The sequence below is a fragment of the Triticum dicoccoides genome, chromosome 7A (genome assembly GCF_002162155.2).
Source record: "Triticum dicoccoides isolate Atlit2015 ecotype Zavitan chromosome 7A, WEW_v2.0, whole genome shotgun sequence".
Lineage (NCBI taxonomy): Eukaryota > Viridiplantae > Streptophyta > Magnoliopsida > Poales > Poaceae > Triticum > Triticum dicoccoides.
The window spans coordinates 8,697,858-8,718,359 of record NC_041392.1 but is presented as its reverse complement, the minus strand read 5'-3'; the positions used below and the strand labels follow the sequence as shown (position 1 = coordinate 8,718,359).

The following is a 20,502-nucleotide window of genomic DNA, read 5'->3' as shown; positions in this document are numbered from 1 at the left end:
CTATTTTGCCCCACGAAGTTCCCCCCATGACATCTCTTTGCACTCTGGGGTATCTTGATCCCAGCCGTTGCTCACAAGGCATTTGAACAAGTTCCTCTCCACAAGGTGACTTGAGACCGGGTGGAGGGAATAAGCGGATGAACAGGGATAAAACGGCATCTCACACAAGACAGCCCACCAAAGCAGAGGCGACGACACTCCAACACGAGCCCGAGCCCTCCCCATTCCCAGCAGGACTAAGCTTTTGGCATGATTCTTCCTTCATTTGTGCGGACATTTACCAGCCCTGCTCAAGTTTCTAAGCCTGTTGGTACGATCCTCCTATGGATAGAAATAGCCACTCTGTTTTTCCTTGTCATAGGGTACATCTGTCTCCATCTTTTTCCCCTTGAGAAACCTCCCTGCTTGCTAGGAAAGTAAATAGTTTCTTGAACTGAGTCTAGTGCTTACTTCCATCCGTTGTCAAGGTGTTGAGTACGTGTGACCCCTGACAGCGGCTACGTCGAGATGATGCACGAAGTGGTGAACTGTGCGGTCGATGAAGGGACATATATATATATATATGAGCAGTCCCGACCTTGATACCATCAAAACTGATCAGCTATCTAAAGATTACAGAGTCCACACACGTATGTGTACCATGCGTAGGTTGGGGCATCGTCTGGCCATGTTGGGACATAGGAGGATCCGACAGCCGGTTGGGGCATTTCGAAGAGCTTTCCACCCACGCAGATGCATCTGTTATGCTTGGACATTGATTTTCTTTTGACATGTCCGGATTGTTGAACTATGATTTTCTTTGCTTTGTTTCGATTTGTTGAATTCAAACAATTTTGTGTCAGATGATTGACGTGCATGGATTGCATGGATTCGAGGCTCCGCATTCGAGGTGTGTGGATGTGCGGCAACAAATATGAGGGGCCACCGGACGCTATCTGCGGATGCGCCCGCGGGTGTATAGGGGTCCGAATTTGCTAAATCTGGTTGTATACGCTATAAACATCTCATGGCACAGAGGGGCGTCAGTCCCGCTGCTAGACAGTTAATTGGCGGAGAAAAGCATCTTAGAGAGGTAAGGATCGATGCCCGAGCTCGTAGTCCATGGCCGACAACAAGCGACATATATGACCGGAAAAGGTTGACAAACCAACTATGTACACCTCATATACTCTAGAATTTTCTACTTCTTCTATTCACTAATACAAAGCCACTTCATATTTACATGTCTAACAATGACCACTAATTTAACAAACAAAATGCGAGTCATATATCATAAAAAGTATGTCATTGGATACACATTTCAAACAAATTTTCGATGATATATTTTTGATGACATATAACACATATTTTGTTGACCAAAATTAGAAGTGAAAGTTTGACACAAAAAGCCAAGTGGACTTTTATATAAAAATGGAGGAGGTATAACTTTTTAAATGAGAATTTTCTATTAGTTAAAACTAAGCTAAACTAGCACGGATATTCAATTCGGAGCCTCTACCAAGATATTTGAAGGAACAACATCATATAAAAACAGCATAAAATATTTAAGTAGCACAAACTATTCTATGGATGGATTTCTTTTGTAATATTTAATGATTTTTTAGGTTTACAAGGAATTTGGTTTAATGATTATCCAAACTAAAAAACTGAACAATACATTTGCCACAAAATATATAGTTTCATTATATTGTTGTTGTATTTGTGAGGAACTGGTAATAGTTATTTGACTTGTGAACAATAAAGTTTGATACCAATAATATCATTGCAATTGTGTGTTCAATGTTAGTATATAAAATATATAATAAATCATGTATATTAATTTAAAAAAATGCACGATAGTGAAATGCAATAAATTAAAAATATTTAGTATAAATTGATGACAAATGAATTAGGATAAACTTTTTTTGGTTTTCGCGCAGAGCTTCGTTGATTTTCATGTTGGCTTAAGTTGTAACGAGCAGAACAAATATATTGGCCGGATCTTCCTCGTCCTCTCCTTCCCTTCATCCACTCAATTAGACAAACATATCGACACTCAATATAAAGAAATTATTTATTGACGTTTTTTAATGGTAGCATATGTAGTTAGTCTATATATAGAATTGGTCTATAGAAAAATTTGATGTTTTTTTCATTTTTGTTTAAATTCATGTGTAATTTACTTAACAGAAATGCTACAAAAACAATATTGTTATTTTTTTTATTGATGTATGTAGGATGGACAGGTGTTCACATATATAGGAAAAGTTTTTAATAATAATATTCTTCAACAATATTATTTGGTTAATGTTGCTAGACACTATCGAGACAAATAAAAAAGATTGTATGATAAAGTTTGTGTAGGCAAAAAAATTAAGATTTACTTAAGTAGTAAAGAAACTGTTTCGTATAAATATGAGCAATTTATTTACTATATCCAGCACTGTAAAACTAGCAAGTCATAACCACGCGGGATCAACTTCAGGATTGACATAGTTGTCAAACAAGGCATGATTACCGCCACCGAAGAAGGAGAATGGCATTCTCGATTTGCTGGATGCTAAGTGGGAGCCCCACCGAGAGACAAGGCATTCCAGTTCCGCCACCACAAACATGACATCGAACAATATCTTATCGGTGGACATAGACATGTCTATCTATTTGTGGTTGAGCACCTTGCAAATCGGAAACCAATGTTTAGTTGACTGAAATGCTATATCTATTTTTAAAATTAATATCGATGTATCATGTTTTCTCAGAGTTTTAGTCTTGCTCTCATTTGTTTTTCACTGGTTTCTATTCTCTTTTATTGATATATTTTTGTCAGAAACGAAGAAACCTAGTGACTATGATTACAAATTCTTAGGTATTTTAAGATAACCAACACCAACATCGAGAAGAATACAGATCAAGGAACAACTCCACCTTTGATTACGTGGTCAAAGGAGGTCTCCAGAATGTTCGACCAGCACTGATACCGATGCACATACCCACATGACACTGCCTTAATCACTTCAAATCCCACCAATTTTGTAAAGGAGGCAACACATTCGAGAGATAGAACCACCACAAATAGAAGGAAAAGAGGAGAGGAGAACCGGAGGAGTAGGGATGGCACCCGCAGGGTTTGGGTATGGGTGGAGGCACCCCATACCCTTACCCGTCTCATTTGAGCTTACCGATCACCCGTACCCATACCCACTAGCGGGTACAATTTTTTCCCATACTCGTCACCCGACAGGGTAAATGGGTACCCGCGGGTAAAAATACCTATGTTTGAATAACATTAATTTGAACATTACATAATTATAAACAACAACATACAATCATATTTTATAAACAACAACACATAAAAACATAAACACATACTTATAAACAACAACACATCCAAAACAACAACACATTATATAAAATCAACACTTTCTTGCAAATAATGACACATCAAAACAACAACACATAGTCATAAATAGTAGCACATAGTCATAAATAGTAGCACATAGTCATAAATTTTAAGTTGACAAACTCACGACAAAGTGTAGAGGTAATTTGTCTATATTTGTTAGATTTTATAAGGATACATGGATATGCGGGTATGGGTTATGTGATCCCGTACCCGTACCCTCTCTACCCGATGGGTTTGAGATTTTCCTATTTATATACCGATGGGTAACATTTTGCCTCATACCCTTACTCTAATAGAGTTTTTACCCGCAGGGTACGTGGGTAATGGGTACTCATTGCCATCCCTACGGAGGAGTTGGCTTTACTTGGAACCATCCTGGACCCCTCCATTGTTGAGATCCACTACACCATGGCCGAGAAGAACTTCATTGTGAGAAAGAGAGATCCACACTCGGGAAATAGGGATTACTAATCTACATTTTTTGTTTGACTCATTGACCAAAACCAAATAATCGCTCGTCTTGTCATGACAATTGATAGTACTATTGATACGATATCCCTTTATTTGATATTATGTTTGCTTGTGATCCATCTCCCATGTGTGAGTAGTAGATCTCCATTATGGGAGATGTAGGGATTTGCGAGACGTGGTTTTGCCTGGCTCTGATTTGATTATGCGTGATTATTTGGAGCTTTGGTTGAGAGGTTGTTTATGCATGGTGTATATCCATTGCTTGTTTTATAATTTAAAGGCCCCGACAACACTACACCATGGTCCAAATTTAGAGGGCACGATATCTGCCGGGAAAACTGGCCAGTGCAAGTCGATCTAAACACAATTTTACTACAGTACTATATACATATACAGTATTTTGGGGTAGTTAAGATTGGGATCCTCTTTTGTAGCGGTACTGCTGTTACGGCCGGTCACTGTCGTGTGGAGGCTGACCCCACGTGTCATCGCTAAGTGTGGGATGTTTTGAGCTTTGGACATCCCTGTCCGTCGGATATTGATCGGAGGGAAGATGAGAAGGGTCAGGTAACGGTGAGGTGAGTTACCACTTACCACCGAGTATCTCCCAGTCCAGGCCGCCGGCGGATTCATCCTCGTCGACGACGGGGAGAACGGTGATCTGGACTGTCCCGTAGGACCGGAGGTAAGCCGAACCCCCCGCCTCTCTCTCTTCTCCAACTCCGGCTCCGTAGTCCGGCCGGCGCAGCACTCTGCCGGAGCCCTAGGAGATTGTTTTCCGGCATTATAGATCCAGAGCAATCAAATCCGCCCTACAGTTCCTTTCCGAGATAATCTGATCCAATGCGCACTGTTCTGAGAGCCGGATTTGGTTTTGTTTTAGTGTCCTGGTAGATTGGCAGCTGGATTTCCAAAAATCAGTACCTTTGCGGGGGACGAGGGAAGAGGGGGAGGCTTGTTCCCGTAACCGGAATCTCTCATTTATTACTTGTTACTGGCATGCAGGACATCCTCGGGTACGTGATGTCGCAATTGGGCTTCAAAGATGAGCATGCCGTCAAGAAGGTGGAGATGGCTCTGGACATCATGCAACAGGAACCTGGTCTTCACCATGGACACGGTGTTCTGAGCCACAAACCAAGCGCAAGGCCGAGAATATTTTGTCAGAAACGTCGAGAGTGTGTTGTGCCATCTGTCACATCACCCCCAGGGACAAGTTTGTGCTCAAGTTTAGGCTCATCAAATCGAATGCGCAGTGCCATGTCGATCGCACCTTCTGTGAAGCATCAAGAGCGAAGCACGTTGTCTTTGATCTCAGTATGGGGTTGCGGGGCGGGGCCGTGCCAACTCGTGCTCCATTTCAGCAGTAGCTCTCCTGCCATCAGATCTCTGCTTTTCATGTCTGTGTGCCTGGACCTGTCCCTTCGCATGATTTCTGTGGCTTCGCAAGCCTATGGAAGCTCAAGCTCGATGCCGCATGAAGAGATATGCAGTGCCTTTGCTCGACTACACCTTTGCAGATCTTCTTGGTGGTACGGAAGCCCTCCATATCCAACCTGCTGTTGATACCATGGTGATCCTCTTGTTGCTGAAATGGAAGTTGATAGTCCTGTTGTTCTGCAGTTGTTCGGTCTCTAAATGCACGCCTTCCCCCTAGTTTCATTGTTGCCATCCATCCCACAGTATTTTTCTAATGTCATTGTCGTGTATGTATCAGGTGCATGGATTTGCAAGATGTACCAGTACCTTCATCAGTTTGAAATCTGAAGCATTTTACATGGGCCCATGCATGTCCTTGTAGTTTGGTTTTCCTTTGGGAGTTAGTTAGCCCCTGCTTATGTAGGTTCTCTTTGGCATTAGCTTATGTATCTAAGCAAAAAATATCATGCATTATCTAAGTGTGAGCACAGGATTTAAGAAAGCTTATCTTGGATCTTTTAAATGTACAGAAGTCACGAAGATAAGAGGTGTTGTTTTACATGACGAGATGAGAGATGTTGACGGGCTGGATTTTCAGAGTGTTGTTAAGCCAAATACCAATTGACCAGTTTAAACAGACATATCGTCTTTTTCAGAAATAAAGAGGTGAACTTTAATCTCAATCACTGGTTTGCACCGAAATTTATAAAAAAAATTAACGGGAGTGTACCCAAACATACTTAAAAAAATTGTAGCAAAATGCTGGATATTTGACCTATTCGCTCCGGACAGTAACAAATCATCCTTACTTGTGAACTACGATGATACAAGCCAGTATAGAAAATTGTGTTACCATCATAAATTTTTTTTCTTATTATTTTTGTATAATCGGTTTCGACTTTTCTCGATCAGGTCTAGGGCCTGATCTCAAATTTGACATAGAGCCCAGTATTCTGTAGGTACGTACAACCCTGATCCCACTGCTAGACTTAATTTTTTTGTTAGCTGGATCACATGTAGGGTCATCCGTAGCCTACTTTACCTTTAGCTTTACCTTTGTGGTCTTTAAACTTACCAAGCAAAGAATCTCTGATGATGACAGATGGATGGAGCTAGAGACTGGAGTGTGCTGGGAGCAAAGAATTTTCACAGCTTTGTTGGCAGAAGAGCAAGTAAAGCAGCAAAGCAAACGCACAGAATACTACTATGTATGCATGCCCCAGGACAAGAGCTTTCTGTATCTATTCCATTCTGTGTCTGCAAGCAGCTTAGTTTTCTAAACTTGTACTGGTTCAATCCAGCCGCGCCGCGCCACAATCAAGGTAATGTTACTGTGCCAATCGTCCATATATGTATATGATCTGCAGAGTGCTTCTGCAAATTTGTCTAGTTTTTGAAAGACTTTATAACGAGCTAGGGATCATCTTCTAACTTCTCCAAATGCTTGCATCGATCCTACACATATGCAGGAACGAATTAAGCCAGCTGGAGCCTTTGCTGAAGATCCATTAGATCATGGGTTAGATCGAACAAGCCAATTCAACTCCAAATGAACCTGGAGATCTATTCAATACATCATGGAGAGGGTATGTAATCCATTCATGCATCTCCATCTTCAGGAATCAGTGTCGCGAGCTTAACTGAGATTTGCATTTGCTATGATATTTTGCTTGTCGCCTGACCACTTTGTGCGAAAACATGTTTTAGAGCAATTGCACCAGGCCCTTCTATCCTAGCCATCCATCCACGCATCGCGATCCATGCAAATACATTTCTCTTTTTTGTTTCTCTCATATAGAACATGTCTTAAAGTTCAAACCTTTGCAGAACAGCAAAGCTTTCTAACTAGAATCTAGGATAATTTTTTTATATTTTTTGGCCTGACGTAAATATACAAAATAAGTTTTATTTGATTAAAAAAATCATATTTTTAGTATTTATGTCGGACAAAAAATTCTGGAAGATTTATCCTAGATTCTAGTTAGAAAGCTTTGTCGTCCTGCAAAGGTTTGAAACTCAAGACATGTTTTATATGAAAGAAACAAAAAAGAGAAAATTTCATGTAGAAAGTTAGTTATGTCACACATATCATAAAGCGATATTGAAGAGCCAGGATAGAAAGGCTTGGGTGCAGGTGCTCTAAAAATCTGCGTGCCCACTTTGTGGGTTTGCCATCTATAAAATGTTTCACTTTTGTTTGAGAAGAAGAGGATTTAGTTCAGCCGTGCCATTTGGTGAGCTATTTGCAAGTATTGCTCATGTATTAGATGTCGAATCTCACTTCGGTTAAGCTTTCCACGCGACAGACAGCGAACCCTAGCCGCCTCCCGGCGCGCTCTCGGGCGAGTCCGGAGGCACCTCCGCCGCACCTACCTCTCGACCCCCTCGTTCGTCAACCCTCCTCGCCGCCGCCGGTAGTGGCCTCCCCGGCCGGCTTGCCGGCGGCGGTGGGCCTCCCCATGACGCCTGCTTTCTCCTCTTATATCTTCCCCATCTAGTCTTCTCTGTTGACGTATAATGTGCTGTCTAGTCTCTTCCATCAGATCGGTCTTTTGATTGCATTGGCTAGAGCATGCACTTCTACATGGTATCAGAGCCAAGAGGTCTCGACTTCAAGACCCTGCTGGCGCAATTAAATTGCAGCCCACTTTCGGTCCACGTTTAGGCCTGAGGGAGCCACACGTGAGGGGGAGTGTTGACGTATAACGTGCTGTTTAGTCTCTTCCAGCAGATCGGTCTTTTGGTTGCATTGGCTAGAGCATGCACTTCTACATCCTCCATGTCCATGGTCGGCCAGATCGGACATCCCGTACGTCACGCTGGGAGTGGCTCCCACGGCTGGATGGAGTCCCTAGCTGTTCTGCCTAGAGCAGAACAAGTTGGGAATCGTCCCTAGTCACTCCCACGGCCTGCCTGTTGTGCGTGCTCAGGCACCTCCCGCTGGCATGGTCCATGACTGTGCGTGGTGAGCGTCGGCGGCTCGCGATGCCCTCATGCTCCTCACGCGCCGGGGATCCGATCCATGGCGAGGCTGGTCGAGGGGTCCTTCCCGGTGGTTATTGCATTGTTGGGCCGTGAGCAGCACAATGAAAATTTGGGCTGTGTCTTCCAACGCATGATGCCAGAGGCGGCCAGGAGGGGAATATCCTATTTGACGCACGTTCTGTCAAATTGTCGACCTTTCGCACAGACCTTGCCGATCGAGCGATCACTTGGGCCGGCCCATTTAACGTGTTTGTAGCATATCCGCTTTTGGGAACCTTCTAGAGTTTCCCAGTCAGTTTTTTCTGGTTTTGGGAACCTCCCTGAACCGGTTTTTCTTTCTTTTTTCATTTCTTTTCCTTTTTTCTTTCTCGTTTCTTTTTTTTTACTTTCAACTTTTTTTTTCCTTTTTCAAGTCGATATTTCCTTTTTTTTCAAAAACTTAAAATTTTGCTCAGATTTTATAAAAATGTTCCATTGTTTAAAATATGTTCCCAAATTTTAAAATGTTTTGAACTCCAAAAAATGATAGGAATTTGAAATAATGTTCATGTATTTCAAAAAAAAATTAAAAATTTAGAAAATGTTCATATTTTCAAAAACAAACTTCCATAATTGCAAAAAATGTCCGCGGTTGCAAACTTTGGTCTGAAATTAAAAATTGTTCGAGTTTGAAAAAGTGTTCATGGTTTTAAATTTTTGTTAGATATTTCATGAAGTTTGATTTTTAAATATTTGTTTCACGGTTTCAATTTTTTTTCATAATTTCATCAAATGTTCAATTTTCAAATATTTGTTCAAAAATTCAAAAACTGTTTGTGGTTTAAAAATTTGTTCGGAATTTCATAATTTGTTCGCAACTTCAAAAAATGTTTCATGTTTTGCAAAAACATTTTCTGCCGTTTCAAAGTTTTTGTTCACATATGCAAAAAAAGTTCTTGTCTATGAAAATGTTCAGAAATTCAAAAAATGTACGCACTTTTTCAAAATATAGACCATTTATCTGAAGTTTTGAACAAATTTCAGGTTCGAAAACATTTTTTTGGAATTTTGAACAAAAAAAATGAAAAACACAAAAAGAAAAAAAGGATCTCTGTTTTATTGTTCTTAGAGGCTTGCGCTGGCAAGTAATCACTAGTTCTCATTTTGTTCGGTGGCTAGCCCAAAAATCTTGTTTGATGGGGGTCTCGTGTTTGATCCTCGGTAATGCTCCTTTTTTCGAGAACATTTATATAGTTGCTACTGTAGTCGATCGCTAGCACATCCGCTCGCTACGCTCATTCGCTAGTGGGCCTCTGTCACTGTTTTGGCGTGTGTGCGAGTTGGTGTTGGTTGTGTGCATCCTAACTATGTAGAGGTCGGGTGTGTGCTTATTGTGTTTTGTACCTTCTTGATGCTCCATTTTAAGCAAATAAAATCCACCCCGGAAAAAAATCTTGATAGAACTAATGTGTAGTAGTATATGACCCGTCTGTTGGGAGATACTATCATTCCCTTCGCTGCCATGATTCTGTATCCTTACATACATTAGCCATTGTTTTCTTAACGAATTTAGATGATAGTAAATTATACACAATCCAGTTTAAGTGTTCGATTGCAGGCATTATAAAACACCTATATAGTCATAACAAAATGTGTACTAAAAGAAAACACAAAGAGTATAATTAACTACTTCATCTGTCCCAAATTATAAGACATTTTTGGTAGGCAAAATAGCGTACCAAAAACGTCTTATAATCTGGGACTAAGGTAGTATTATCTTTGTTATTCCTATGTCCTGTCCCTATATTTAAAAATGTGCCTTACAACTTGAAACAAAGTAGTGAAAAAGAAACAATGGTAAAAGTGATGAACCTCATTCATTGATTATTATACACCGCAGGACATAATAATCAAGGCAAATACCATCGATGCTGCAGCAGGAGAAATACTCGGTATTCTAGATGGCATCAGCAAATACGAAAGAAAAATCTACTTTTTTGGTTGGTGTGGACTCGGGGCATCTGCTGCTCTCAGAGTGGCAGCCCAACGCCTGAAATCACTGGTTGCTAAAGGAAGGAAGTTTGACAAGGTTGTCCACGTGGATTGCACATTGTGGCAAAGCATGAGAGCCCTGCAAAAGGCAGTTGCTGAGGAGCTAGAGCTTCCCCAGTCGGTGATGGCCATCTTTGATCAGCATGATGAGGAGGATGATTTCAATGGGATAGACCAAGGCTCCAGAGGGGTTTTATTGGATGTCAGAGAGGAGATCTTCAGAAAGCTTGCTAGTAGTACGTTTGTGGTGTTTTTTCACAACGGGAGCAACCACTACATTGATTTGTACGAGTGTGGTGTCCCTGTAACAACATTTTTGAGTAACAAGGTCGTGTGGACCTGGGGTGGGGGTTTTCATTTGCCCAATAAAAGTCTGGAACGTCAGCTTAGAAACAATGTGGTTGATGTTTTCGTGGGAAGTGAAGACTGGCACGATCATGTATTGCATGAAGAGGCCGCGGAGGTTGCCAAGCACGTGGGTATTCTTGATCCTGATAAGATAGTAGAGTGCTTCCAGTATGCTTGGGCAAGAAGACTTGTGTGTGATATTGACTGGGAGATGCATGCTTCAAACTATTGGGTAAGCGACGGGATTATACAAGGTCAAGGCGATACATTGGCATGGGAGGTTGGCAATGCTTTGAAGAGAAACGTACACTTGGATCGGATTGTGGAGAATATTTACTATGAGAAAGAGATTGGTGGTCGCATTCCCAGTCCTAATGGCTGTTGGGTTTCAGCCACACACCAAACCCTGCTACATGATGGTAATCGCGTGTTGCCTCCTCGGGCGACATCCTTCTTCCTTCTAACAGAAGAATCAGAGGGTAGGAGGGTGGTATTACCAGCTGCCATGTTCCCACACAACAATAGGCTACGGGTGTTACATCTATCTTGGTGCACCTTCAGTTTTACATCTCCTCCCTTCTTCTGTTGCAGCCACCTAAGATTCCTCCTGCTGGACCATTGCACAGATGTCAGAGAGGAGGAGCATCAAAGCAACAACCAAAGCGGATCATGTTTCCAGAAGTTGTGGGTGTTGGACCTGAGGTACACAGATTGGTACTCAAAAACTATGATGTGTTTAATGGATGAACTCAGGGAGCTGAATGTGGAGACAGACAAGGATTGGATGAGCATAGTTGATCGCTGTGGCAATAGAACAAGCCTTGTCAAGCTCCGAGTAGCTACCAACACAGACTCTGCAACAGAAATAGCCATTCACTGTCATGTCCCTAACCTGTCTAGCGCCAGCCTCCTTAAGGAAATCATCCTTGAGGACTGTGTTGGATTGGAACAAGTTGTCACTGATGTTCTGCCACCATTGCTTGAGTCATTTAGTTTCTTCATCACTGATGATGCTATCCCTAAGATATCAAGCATTTCCTTAGAGGGCCTTGCCAAATTGAAGAGTGTGCTGCTAAGAGGGGTGATGGAGAACCTCCAGGATCTGGATCTCTCGGGTACAGCAGTGAAGACCCTCGACCTCAGAAAAGTGGTAGCCCTGAACCTCAAGCAGCTCATCCTACTGGGTTGTGAGAAGCTGCAAACAATACAACATCCATCAAGTAACAAATGGCCAAGGAGGTTCGAGGTGTTGCGCATTGACACCATCCGATCAGCATCATCTGCCCAAGCTAATTGGGAAGAGAAGACCAAGGAGACTATTGCTGCTATAGGATCATCTTGTATTGCTGCAGTTCCTTCTGAAAAACCAGCTACATCCTTTGATTGGTACATCTCTGTAAGGGATGCAAGGCTCTTTAGGTCGCTAGAGCCCTTTGAAAAATATTTCACGAAGAAGTGTGGATGTATAGAGATGGCGTCATCACCTACAGGTAGTGTTGCTATTGATGATAGTGGACGGGCTCAAGGAATTAGAAAGCCTGGTCATTATTTATATGCAAGAGATATAATCTTCCGAGACCACCTGCTGGCTGCTACTGCTAATGAAGGTGCAATCGGATGGATGTGGGCTTTCTCGTCTGTTCCTGCTGTTGATGAATCCGTGAGCTGGTACGTCCACATACAAGATGAAGAGGAGATAAAGAGTGGATTACTGCAGCAACAAGGCAACATCCAAGGAACTAGTACTGGTGTTTCTTTAATCCCTGATTTTATATGTTACAGTGCTATAACACTGCGTGTGCATGATAGCTTGTCCATCACTAGCATCCCAAGCCCACAAGTGCTATGGTCGAGCAGGTTTACAAAATCATGGAGCTACCTTCGATGGTGTCGAGTTGAGAGATGCCCGAAGCTAAGCTCTGTATTTCCTATCCCCACACGAGGTGATGATGGGAATGATTATGAGATAGTTGAATGCTTTTCTTGGTTGACCACGTTCCGGGCATCCCAGCTCCTGAAGGCACGCTACATCTGGAACTGGAGTACAACATGCATACCCAGTAAAGATTCCTTTCAACGCCTAAAATTCATGCACCTAGACTATTGCCCCGGGCTCATACATGTGCTCCCCTTATCCGTAAATATGACTACCTTGGGGAACCTAGAGACCCTCGAGATCGTGTGTTGTGGCGATCTCATGGAGATCTTCCCTTTGGACCCTAAGCGCCAAGAGAAGGAAACCGTTATAAATTTCCCCGAGCTGAAGCATATCCACCTACACGATCTCCCCAAGCTGCAGCGCATCTGTGGAAGTAAGATGTTTGCGCCAAAGCTCGAGACTATCAAGACAAGGGGCTGCTGGAGCCTGAGGCGCCTGCCCGCCGTTGCCAAGCAATGCCCGGAGGTGGACTGCGAGAAGGAATGGTGGGACATCTTGGAGTGGGCCGAGGTGGATGCAAACCACCACCCTTCGCTCTACAAGCCGAGCCACTCGAGGTACTACAAGAAGGCCCAACTGCCAAGAGGCACCGTACTCAGGTGAGATATATCTGGCTCCATCTTCCCATTCATTAATAATTAACTTCGTGTGCTAGTCAAACTTAGTTTCATCATCATCCTCCCAGTACTATTCTACTTTCATTAATTTACATAGTTATAATCAATCATCTCATTGGCGATTTATTATGCTGCATTCCAGGTAATCCATCCCTTCACTGACGTGATCTTCAGCTTGCTTCGACACTACATGCATGTTGGCTTACAAAGTTCAAGATTTCTCTGCAATATATGGTTGTGTGTATGTTTCCTACCCAAATTCATGTTACTTGATTGGTTTGTGAGTGCTCTGTATCTACTTTGCCATGGTGTGACTCTGCTCGTACAGCAATCTACGTTGTTGACGTGACGATGTGTCTACCAATTTGGATTTGTTTCGTTTGGTTTGGTTCGGTCATCTTTGCTGGACCGACCCATGTATCCATCAGAGCAAGTATCTATCATCTGGTTGGAGAGATGATGGTATAGGCTCTGAGCAAGAGAGAAATAAATAGGAGTGGCATTCAGCTTATGTGGCATGGTGCTGCCATGCTCTCTCTGTGTGGTGTGGTGTGGTGTGTGATTTGTCAGCTATGCACTGACTGTTGTAATAATTTGTTGTACTCTGACTTCCATATACGTAACAGTGATGAAGATTATACGTGTGTTTGTTTTTGCTACAGTTTTGCGTTTTATAAATCCGCTGCCGAGTGTTACTTATCTGAATGCTGTAGCTCTATGCTTTATGCTTTGCTTTGTTCTGGGTTGTTTGATGACTGTTATAAGTTTGTATACATATATCATGCAAAGAGCTCTTCTTATTTTTACTGGCTATCTGAGCACCAAGTAGTTAATGCCGTTCAGGCTTGTATAATCATCGAAGTTTGTATACTTTGGACCCTACAGACTACAGAGCATGATATATTAGCGGGCCATTTAATAACTGTATATTAAGTTTTTAAGACAAGATTATGTAGAGGCATGCATATATACATATCATTCTCATCTATGCATCTTTATTTAGTTATTTCCAGAAGATCATCGCTAGAGTAAGCTAGCAAGGAAAACAGAGCTACATTACATATACACAGAGCTGAGTAGTACAGTATTAGCTATTTAGTGTCAACTGGGCAAAGGGAAACCATGTTTTTGTACATATATTTTTTGGCCAGTATCACTGGTCGATGCTAATGCAAGTCGAAATGTAAATTCGGATGGGATTTTCTTTTCAGTTTGAAAAGAAACAGCCCAACGTTAGCTAGGGTCTCAATGCACACTGTTTTGCATACAAACATGATAGTACTACAAATTTAGAGATAACGTCTTGACGAGGAGAAGCATACCAAGACCTATAGTGGAAGCTCGAGCTGTACCAAAACTCCATGAGCGAAAGCCAATGAGTCCCCTGCATATAGAAAAGAAAAAGAGCGAACGGAGCACCTCCATTTGAATCGAGGCACTGGTTAACACACTTCGTTTGTCCATTTATTTGTATGCGGGCGATACGACTGTGCTAAGCGTTGGTTGTGTTCCTGACAATATGGGCCATGGCCCATGGAGCTCCCTCACGGTTGGTCCAGAAGTGTCTCCTGCCCGAGCTGTTTAATGGCTGCTGATTGATTACTCTGCTTCCCGTGAACGTGAGGCACAACAGAGTTGAGAGGTTCTCTAGGAGATTCTCACGATGGCTAGCTGTGTTCTTGCGATCTTCTAGCTCTCCATTTCCACTGTGTCGACCAAGTCCGTTGCACTTCCGTGTTTATCATGTCATTCCTCAAAAAAGAAAGTTTATCACGTCACACAGCCAACCAAATCAGTATCATCATGTTACAAAATTGCATAACATATTACAAACAAACATATTCTCTTTTTCTCATAAACGGAAGCATTTTATCAGTTTCTGGCAAATACATCCAGATGATGATGTGCTACAAGAAGTAACATCCAAAGATACAGGTCGGATACAATGTCAACATCTGAATCATCATCTGGTTACAAATGGATGGATGGATGGAGTACTCAAGTTTATATGGAGGACAAATGAGCAAGCACACAGATACACATAACAACCAGTTAGAGATGCAGAGATATACGGTAATACATCGGCGAATTGAAACAACGAATACAATGAGAATAAGGGTTATTATAAGGCAGATAAGACTACACAGGAGAAAATCCAGTAGAGCAATGTAATTTGAACAAGGACATGAGCAGCCACCAGAAGATCGGGTCTACCTGCCGGGTGAGCTACATCAGCTTCAAACTGACGTTCTTGAGATTTGGATGCTCCACATACATGTTCTCTAACTGTTTTTTCATCTTATCGATGGCTCTACCATGCATCCGAATTTCCTTGAGGTTCGTGAGAAACCATAGCCCGTTCATCTCCAGGTATTTATCAGCTTGTACCAGCTCGAGCTTAGGCATTGTGTCCTTTTCAAACCTCAAAAGGTCGAGATTTTCAAACCTCACGAATGATGAGCCTAGGAAATGCAGCTGATTCATTTTAATTGCCACGTTCCTCAGTCGTAAAACTGCGAGACTTGGCAGACTCCCAAGGGTTTGTACCTCAGCATCTCTGTCCAAGTTGCTGCGCTGTAGATCCAACTTTGATAGACTCTGTAGGTGATGCATCCAATGTGGTACTCTGTTTAGGGGTCCGACCAACTTGAGGCTCTCAAGGTGTTTTGGTGGCAACAAATTCCCACCCAAACAGCCATCTATATCATCACCGCCATGCACTGTCAAAGAACGAAGTTGGTTGTGAGCAGCAATGGCAGACCATAACTTCTTCTGGTTTTCCTTGTTGATACCTGACACACCTAGCTTACGCAGCTGGGTAAGTGCACTGAGCTCCTTTATGATGTTTTTCTGCCCCCTTGTAACATTGACAGCACCCAGTGTTTGCAGGGACGTCAATTTTCCAGTCCCTCTTGGAGCTTTAACACCAAAAACATATTTAGTGTGTAAAATCACCGAGATAAAGCGCTGCACTTTGAATATATCGTGCATGTTCAAACCAAGTTCTGAAAGTTCTGCACTCTAAAATAATTTCACTAGAGAGTGCAAAGCGGCGGCAGCCTGCGCAAGACAAATTCTTCCTTGTAATTGCAAATATATGCAGCTACATGTATTTCCTACATAGGTCTGGAACCATGATATGGAATCGTGCGGTATAGACATCCACCAATAGAGAGTGAATTGCAGAAAACCACCACATTTCAGTTTAGGTTTGCAGGAAACACTCTTCTACGTTTTTGCTGTAGAAAACACTGATTTTTTTCTAATCTTTTGCAGAAAACACCAAACCTCCTGTTCGGGCAGTTTAAGCACTATTATGACAGGTGGGACCCTGTCTTGTCGAGTGGCTCACGGCCGCGAGCTGACGCCGTCTAACGGCGCTACAGTGCGGACCGGTGCGCCGATAGAGACTAGCTCAGCTCTCTCATCTGCCTCGCCCTCTCCTCTCGTCACTCTGCTCTCCTCTCCCCACTCTGTTCTTCTCCCCCGACGCCGCCACAACGCCGGCCGCCGTTCTGCTGCTCCCCCGTGGCCATGGTGTCGTGGAGCGACGAGACCAGTGAGGATTCAGTCATGAACATCTCCTCCTCCTGTGATGGCATCATCAAGGTCAGTTTGCTATAGGTAGGGTTAGGGTTAGGGTTAGTGATTTGGAGATTTTGTGAATGAGCTCGAGCTGAACCTAGGTTTATCTTTGCTTGCTCCTCCCGCAGCTTCCAGCTACGATGCACGATCCGAATTTCAATGGCACTGACGCAGATGTGAATGTTTTATGCGAACACGGCGAGCCGGCCGAGTGCTTAGTTGCATTTGAAGGGATGCACACGGGCAGGAGGTTTCTAGGATGTGCTAAGAAGGTATGATCCTTTATAAGTGAAGGTGTTCATCATGTTCATTGCTGAATGTGCTAAGTTTGGTATTTCTTTACCTTTACCTGACATGCCTTGTCATCAGATGGTACACCTTGTTTATTGTGGTTAGTGATTACTGCTTTGTTTATCAAGTTGTTAAGCTTGGTTAAGTGCTTAGTCTTTGTTTAACTTGTTTTATCCAGTGAGTGGATGGTTGTCATTGTTTATTATGGTCAGTGCTTAATTACTTGTTTAACAGTGGTCATTGTTTATTTGTTTGATGTGTGATATGTTTGCTGCACATATTAGACCCCCTGAACATGTTAGCTTATGGAGTATGGCACTTAACAGTGGTCTTCAACCTACTCACTTAGATGATTCTTTATTGTTTTATTGGAGCGTTTTATTGTTTATCTTACAGGAAGGCATAAACTGTGGAGTAGTTCAATGGATTGATTTTGAATGGCCAGACTCAGTGGAGAAGGCATTGGCCAAGTTATGGGATATGTATGAGGAGAGTAAGTCGGGTAGGACCAATGACAATCTGGAGAGTTCGTCCTTTGTAATTCACAACCTGACAGAAGAGAAGAAGAAACTACAAGAGAATTATGACAGTCTGTATGCTGATGTCAATGCTCTCTTGGATGCCCAGCAATAGAGGGGTCTGGAGTTGAGCAATCTGAAGGAGCAGAAGGAATGTCTTGATGTGAAGATTGCAGAGCTAGAAACTGTAGTGGGCAACTTGAAGTCAGAGCTGGCAAAGAAAGAGGAGGAGAAGAAGAAAGTACAGGAGGACTATGACAGTTTGTATGCTGATGTCAATGCTCTCTTGGATGCCCAACAGCAGAAGGGTGTGGAGTTAAACAATCAGAAGGAGCAGAAGGAATATGTTGATTTGAAGATTGCTGAGCTAGAAACTGTAGTGGGAAACTTGAAGGCAGAGCTGTCAAAGAAAGAGGAGGAGAAGAAGAAGCTGCTGCAAAAGTATGAGACTCTAGTGAACCTGACAGGTGCTCAAGCCAATGTGATTAGGAACTTGAAGTTCAATCGTTTGAAGGAGAAGGAAAGGCTGACAGAAGAGAGGCTTAAATTGCAGCATCACATTTCTGAGCTTCAAAAGTCTGAGGAGAAGATAAAGCAGAAGCTTCAAGGGGTGAAGGCCATCTTAGATGAGTAGGGGTGTCTTCTAGTATGATAATCATCTATATGTATGTAGATGATAGTCTTCTATGCAAAACTTTAGTATGAACTTGGTCCTCAACTACTTTAACTATGTATTTTGTGATCCAAGGTGTTGGATCCAGCAGTGTTGTAATGTAGATGATAATCATCTATTGAGTACTGTAGTTTGAATTTGTGAACCCAGTAATTTAAGTATGTATGTTGTGATCCATTGTGTTGGATTCAACCTTGATGAACCTTCATGAATGTGAGTCAAATTTGATGCTATATGCTTTATGTGCTTAGTACAATTTGGTTTTATTTGGTTTAGATGATTATCATCTATTCAGTAAGTAATTTAACTTACTATTTTGTTATCAATGGGGTTGGATCCAATTTGACCAAGATTTGATCGATTCATCGACAGAATAGGTCTAGGGGTACCTTCACCACCATTTCATCGATTCATTGACAGAATGGCCCTAGGGGCACCTTGACCCTCATGTCCTCGAATCATCGACAGAATGGCCCTAGGGGTACTTTGACCACCATTTCATCGATTCATCGACAGAATGGCCCTAGGGGCACCTTGACCCTCATGTCATCGATTCATCGACAGATTGGCCCTAGGGGTACCTTGACCACCATTTCATCGATTCATCGACAGAATGGCCCTAGGAGTACCTTGACCACCATTTCATCGATTCATCGATAGAATGGCCCTAGGGGTACCTTGACCACCATTTAATCGATTCATCAAGTAACTCAGCATATGTTGGACATATTTCCCACTTGGCTAACTCTGTCTTACTCCTATTTGTATTGAACCTGACCATCAACTTAGTCCTGATTCCATCTACCATGGTCTTTATTGGTTTACCCCTCACATCTAATGTCATCTTGTTGAACACCTCACTAATATTGTTGACAACTAGGTCAGTTTTGCAGTTGAAGTCCATGGCATATCTAGCCCAAGCATGTCTAGTGATGAGGAGCGAACCTCGAGACGAGGGTCGTTCCATTGTTGGCCCGATCTTTCACGATACAAAACTCCATCGCAGCAAGAACTCGTCGCAGGTTTACGAAGATGCTCGCAAATCCCACGGAAACAACACGCCAACCCCTCGATCCGAAGGAATAACGTGGACGAACCGTATAGGCTCAGCTTGTAATCTCCTACGCGTCGCGTTGTAGGAACTCACACGCCAACAGAGAAATTTGACAAGGTTTCTCTAAACTCGATAATGGCCGACGGCCAAAAAACACACACGTGTCTAATTCATCATAACATAATCTACCCTTAAACATGACGCACCATGGCTTTATATATAGCCAACTTCTATGTTTGACGTGACCAACAGGCTGGCCGCATCCTATCTATCTATCTCATCTTCTAATTCAAAAGGAAAACGTTCTGGACTTTTCCAAACACAACAACCGACTTTTGGTTTAAACTACTAAGGAAATAAAAACAACTACGACGACATCTCAATTCTGGACGGTGCGTCTGGATGCAAACAGCAGGTGGTGGACCCCACCCAGTTTCCTTCAAAGAAAGTAATTTTTTGATCTCTCGCGGCATCCTTGGGTATTCCTTCTCTGGTGGCCGTACATGATGAAAGTAGTACCGGATCAAAACTCCTTTGTTATTATCAACGATCAGGACTCCTCCATGAAAGCGCCAGATCCTCCTAATCTCTTGGCCAAATAAAAACTGATCAAACGTATTAGTATATGAGTACATCTTTGCATGCATGCACAAGCACACCTTCCCACGTAATGCATGCATGTTGAACATCCTCCTTTTCTCTTTCTTACGTGAGTGCATCCTTATCAATGGCATAGTATGCATGCATGTAACTTCTACAATGAAAACATCATTGACCACTTGAACGACTACTGGATTAATAGTGTCAGTTATGGACATGGTCATATCATCCTTCCTTCCTTCAAACGAAACCGTCCACGGTTTCCAATCAATTTCTTTAACAACATCTTCATCTATTGATTGTTCGGGCGCCAAAAAAATTTCATCAACTTCGTCTTCCTTTTCCTTTTTTGCTTCTTCTTGCTCCTTCATCTTTCGCAGTCGTTCTTTCGTCCAAGCGTTGAACAACTTTTTTTCCATAGACATGAGAACATATTTTTTGTCCCGGTTAACAGTGTACGTGTTGGCGAGATAGTCATGTGTAACATTGTTTTCCTTGTACCATGGCCGTCCCAACAACATATGACACGAAACCATCGACACCGGAATTACGTCGCACAAAATCTCACAAGAAAATTTTCCGACCGAAA

General features: G+C 42.4%; 1 protein-coding gene across 1 annotated transcript; it reads left to right on the top strand.

Moving 5' to 3' along the window:
• Positions 1-6,478: 6,478 nt before the first annotated feature.
• LOC119328136 lies at positions 6,479-13,742 on the top strand. The gene is made up of 4 exons (XM_037601162.1): positions 6,479-6,594; positions 6,742-6,858; positions 10,137-13,174; positions 13,335-13,742. The coding sequence occupies exons 2-4, from the start codon at positions 6,850-6,852 to the stop codon at positions 13,336-13,338; spliced, it is 3,051 nt and encodes a 1,016-aa protein (XP_037457059.1). The 5' UTR covers positions 6,479-6,594; positions 6,742-6,849; the 3' UTR covers positions 13,339-13,742.
• Positions 13,743-20,502: the final 6,760 nt, after the last annotated feature.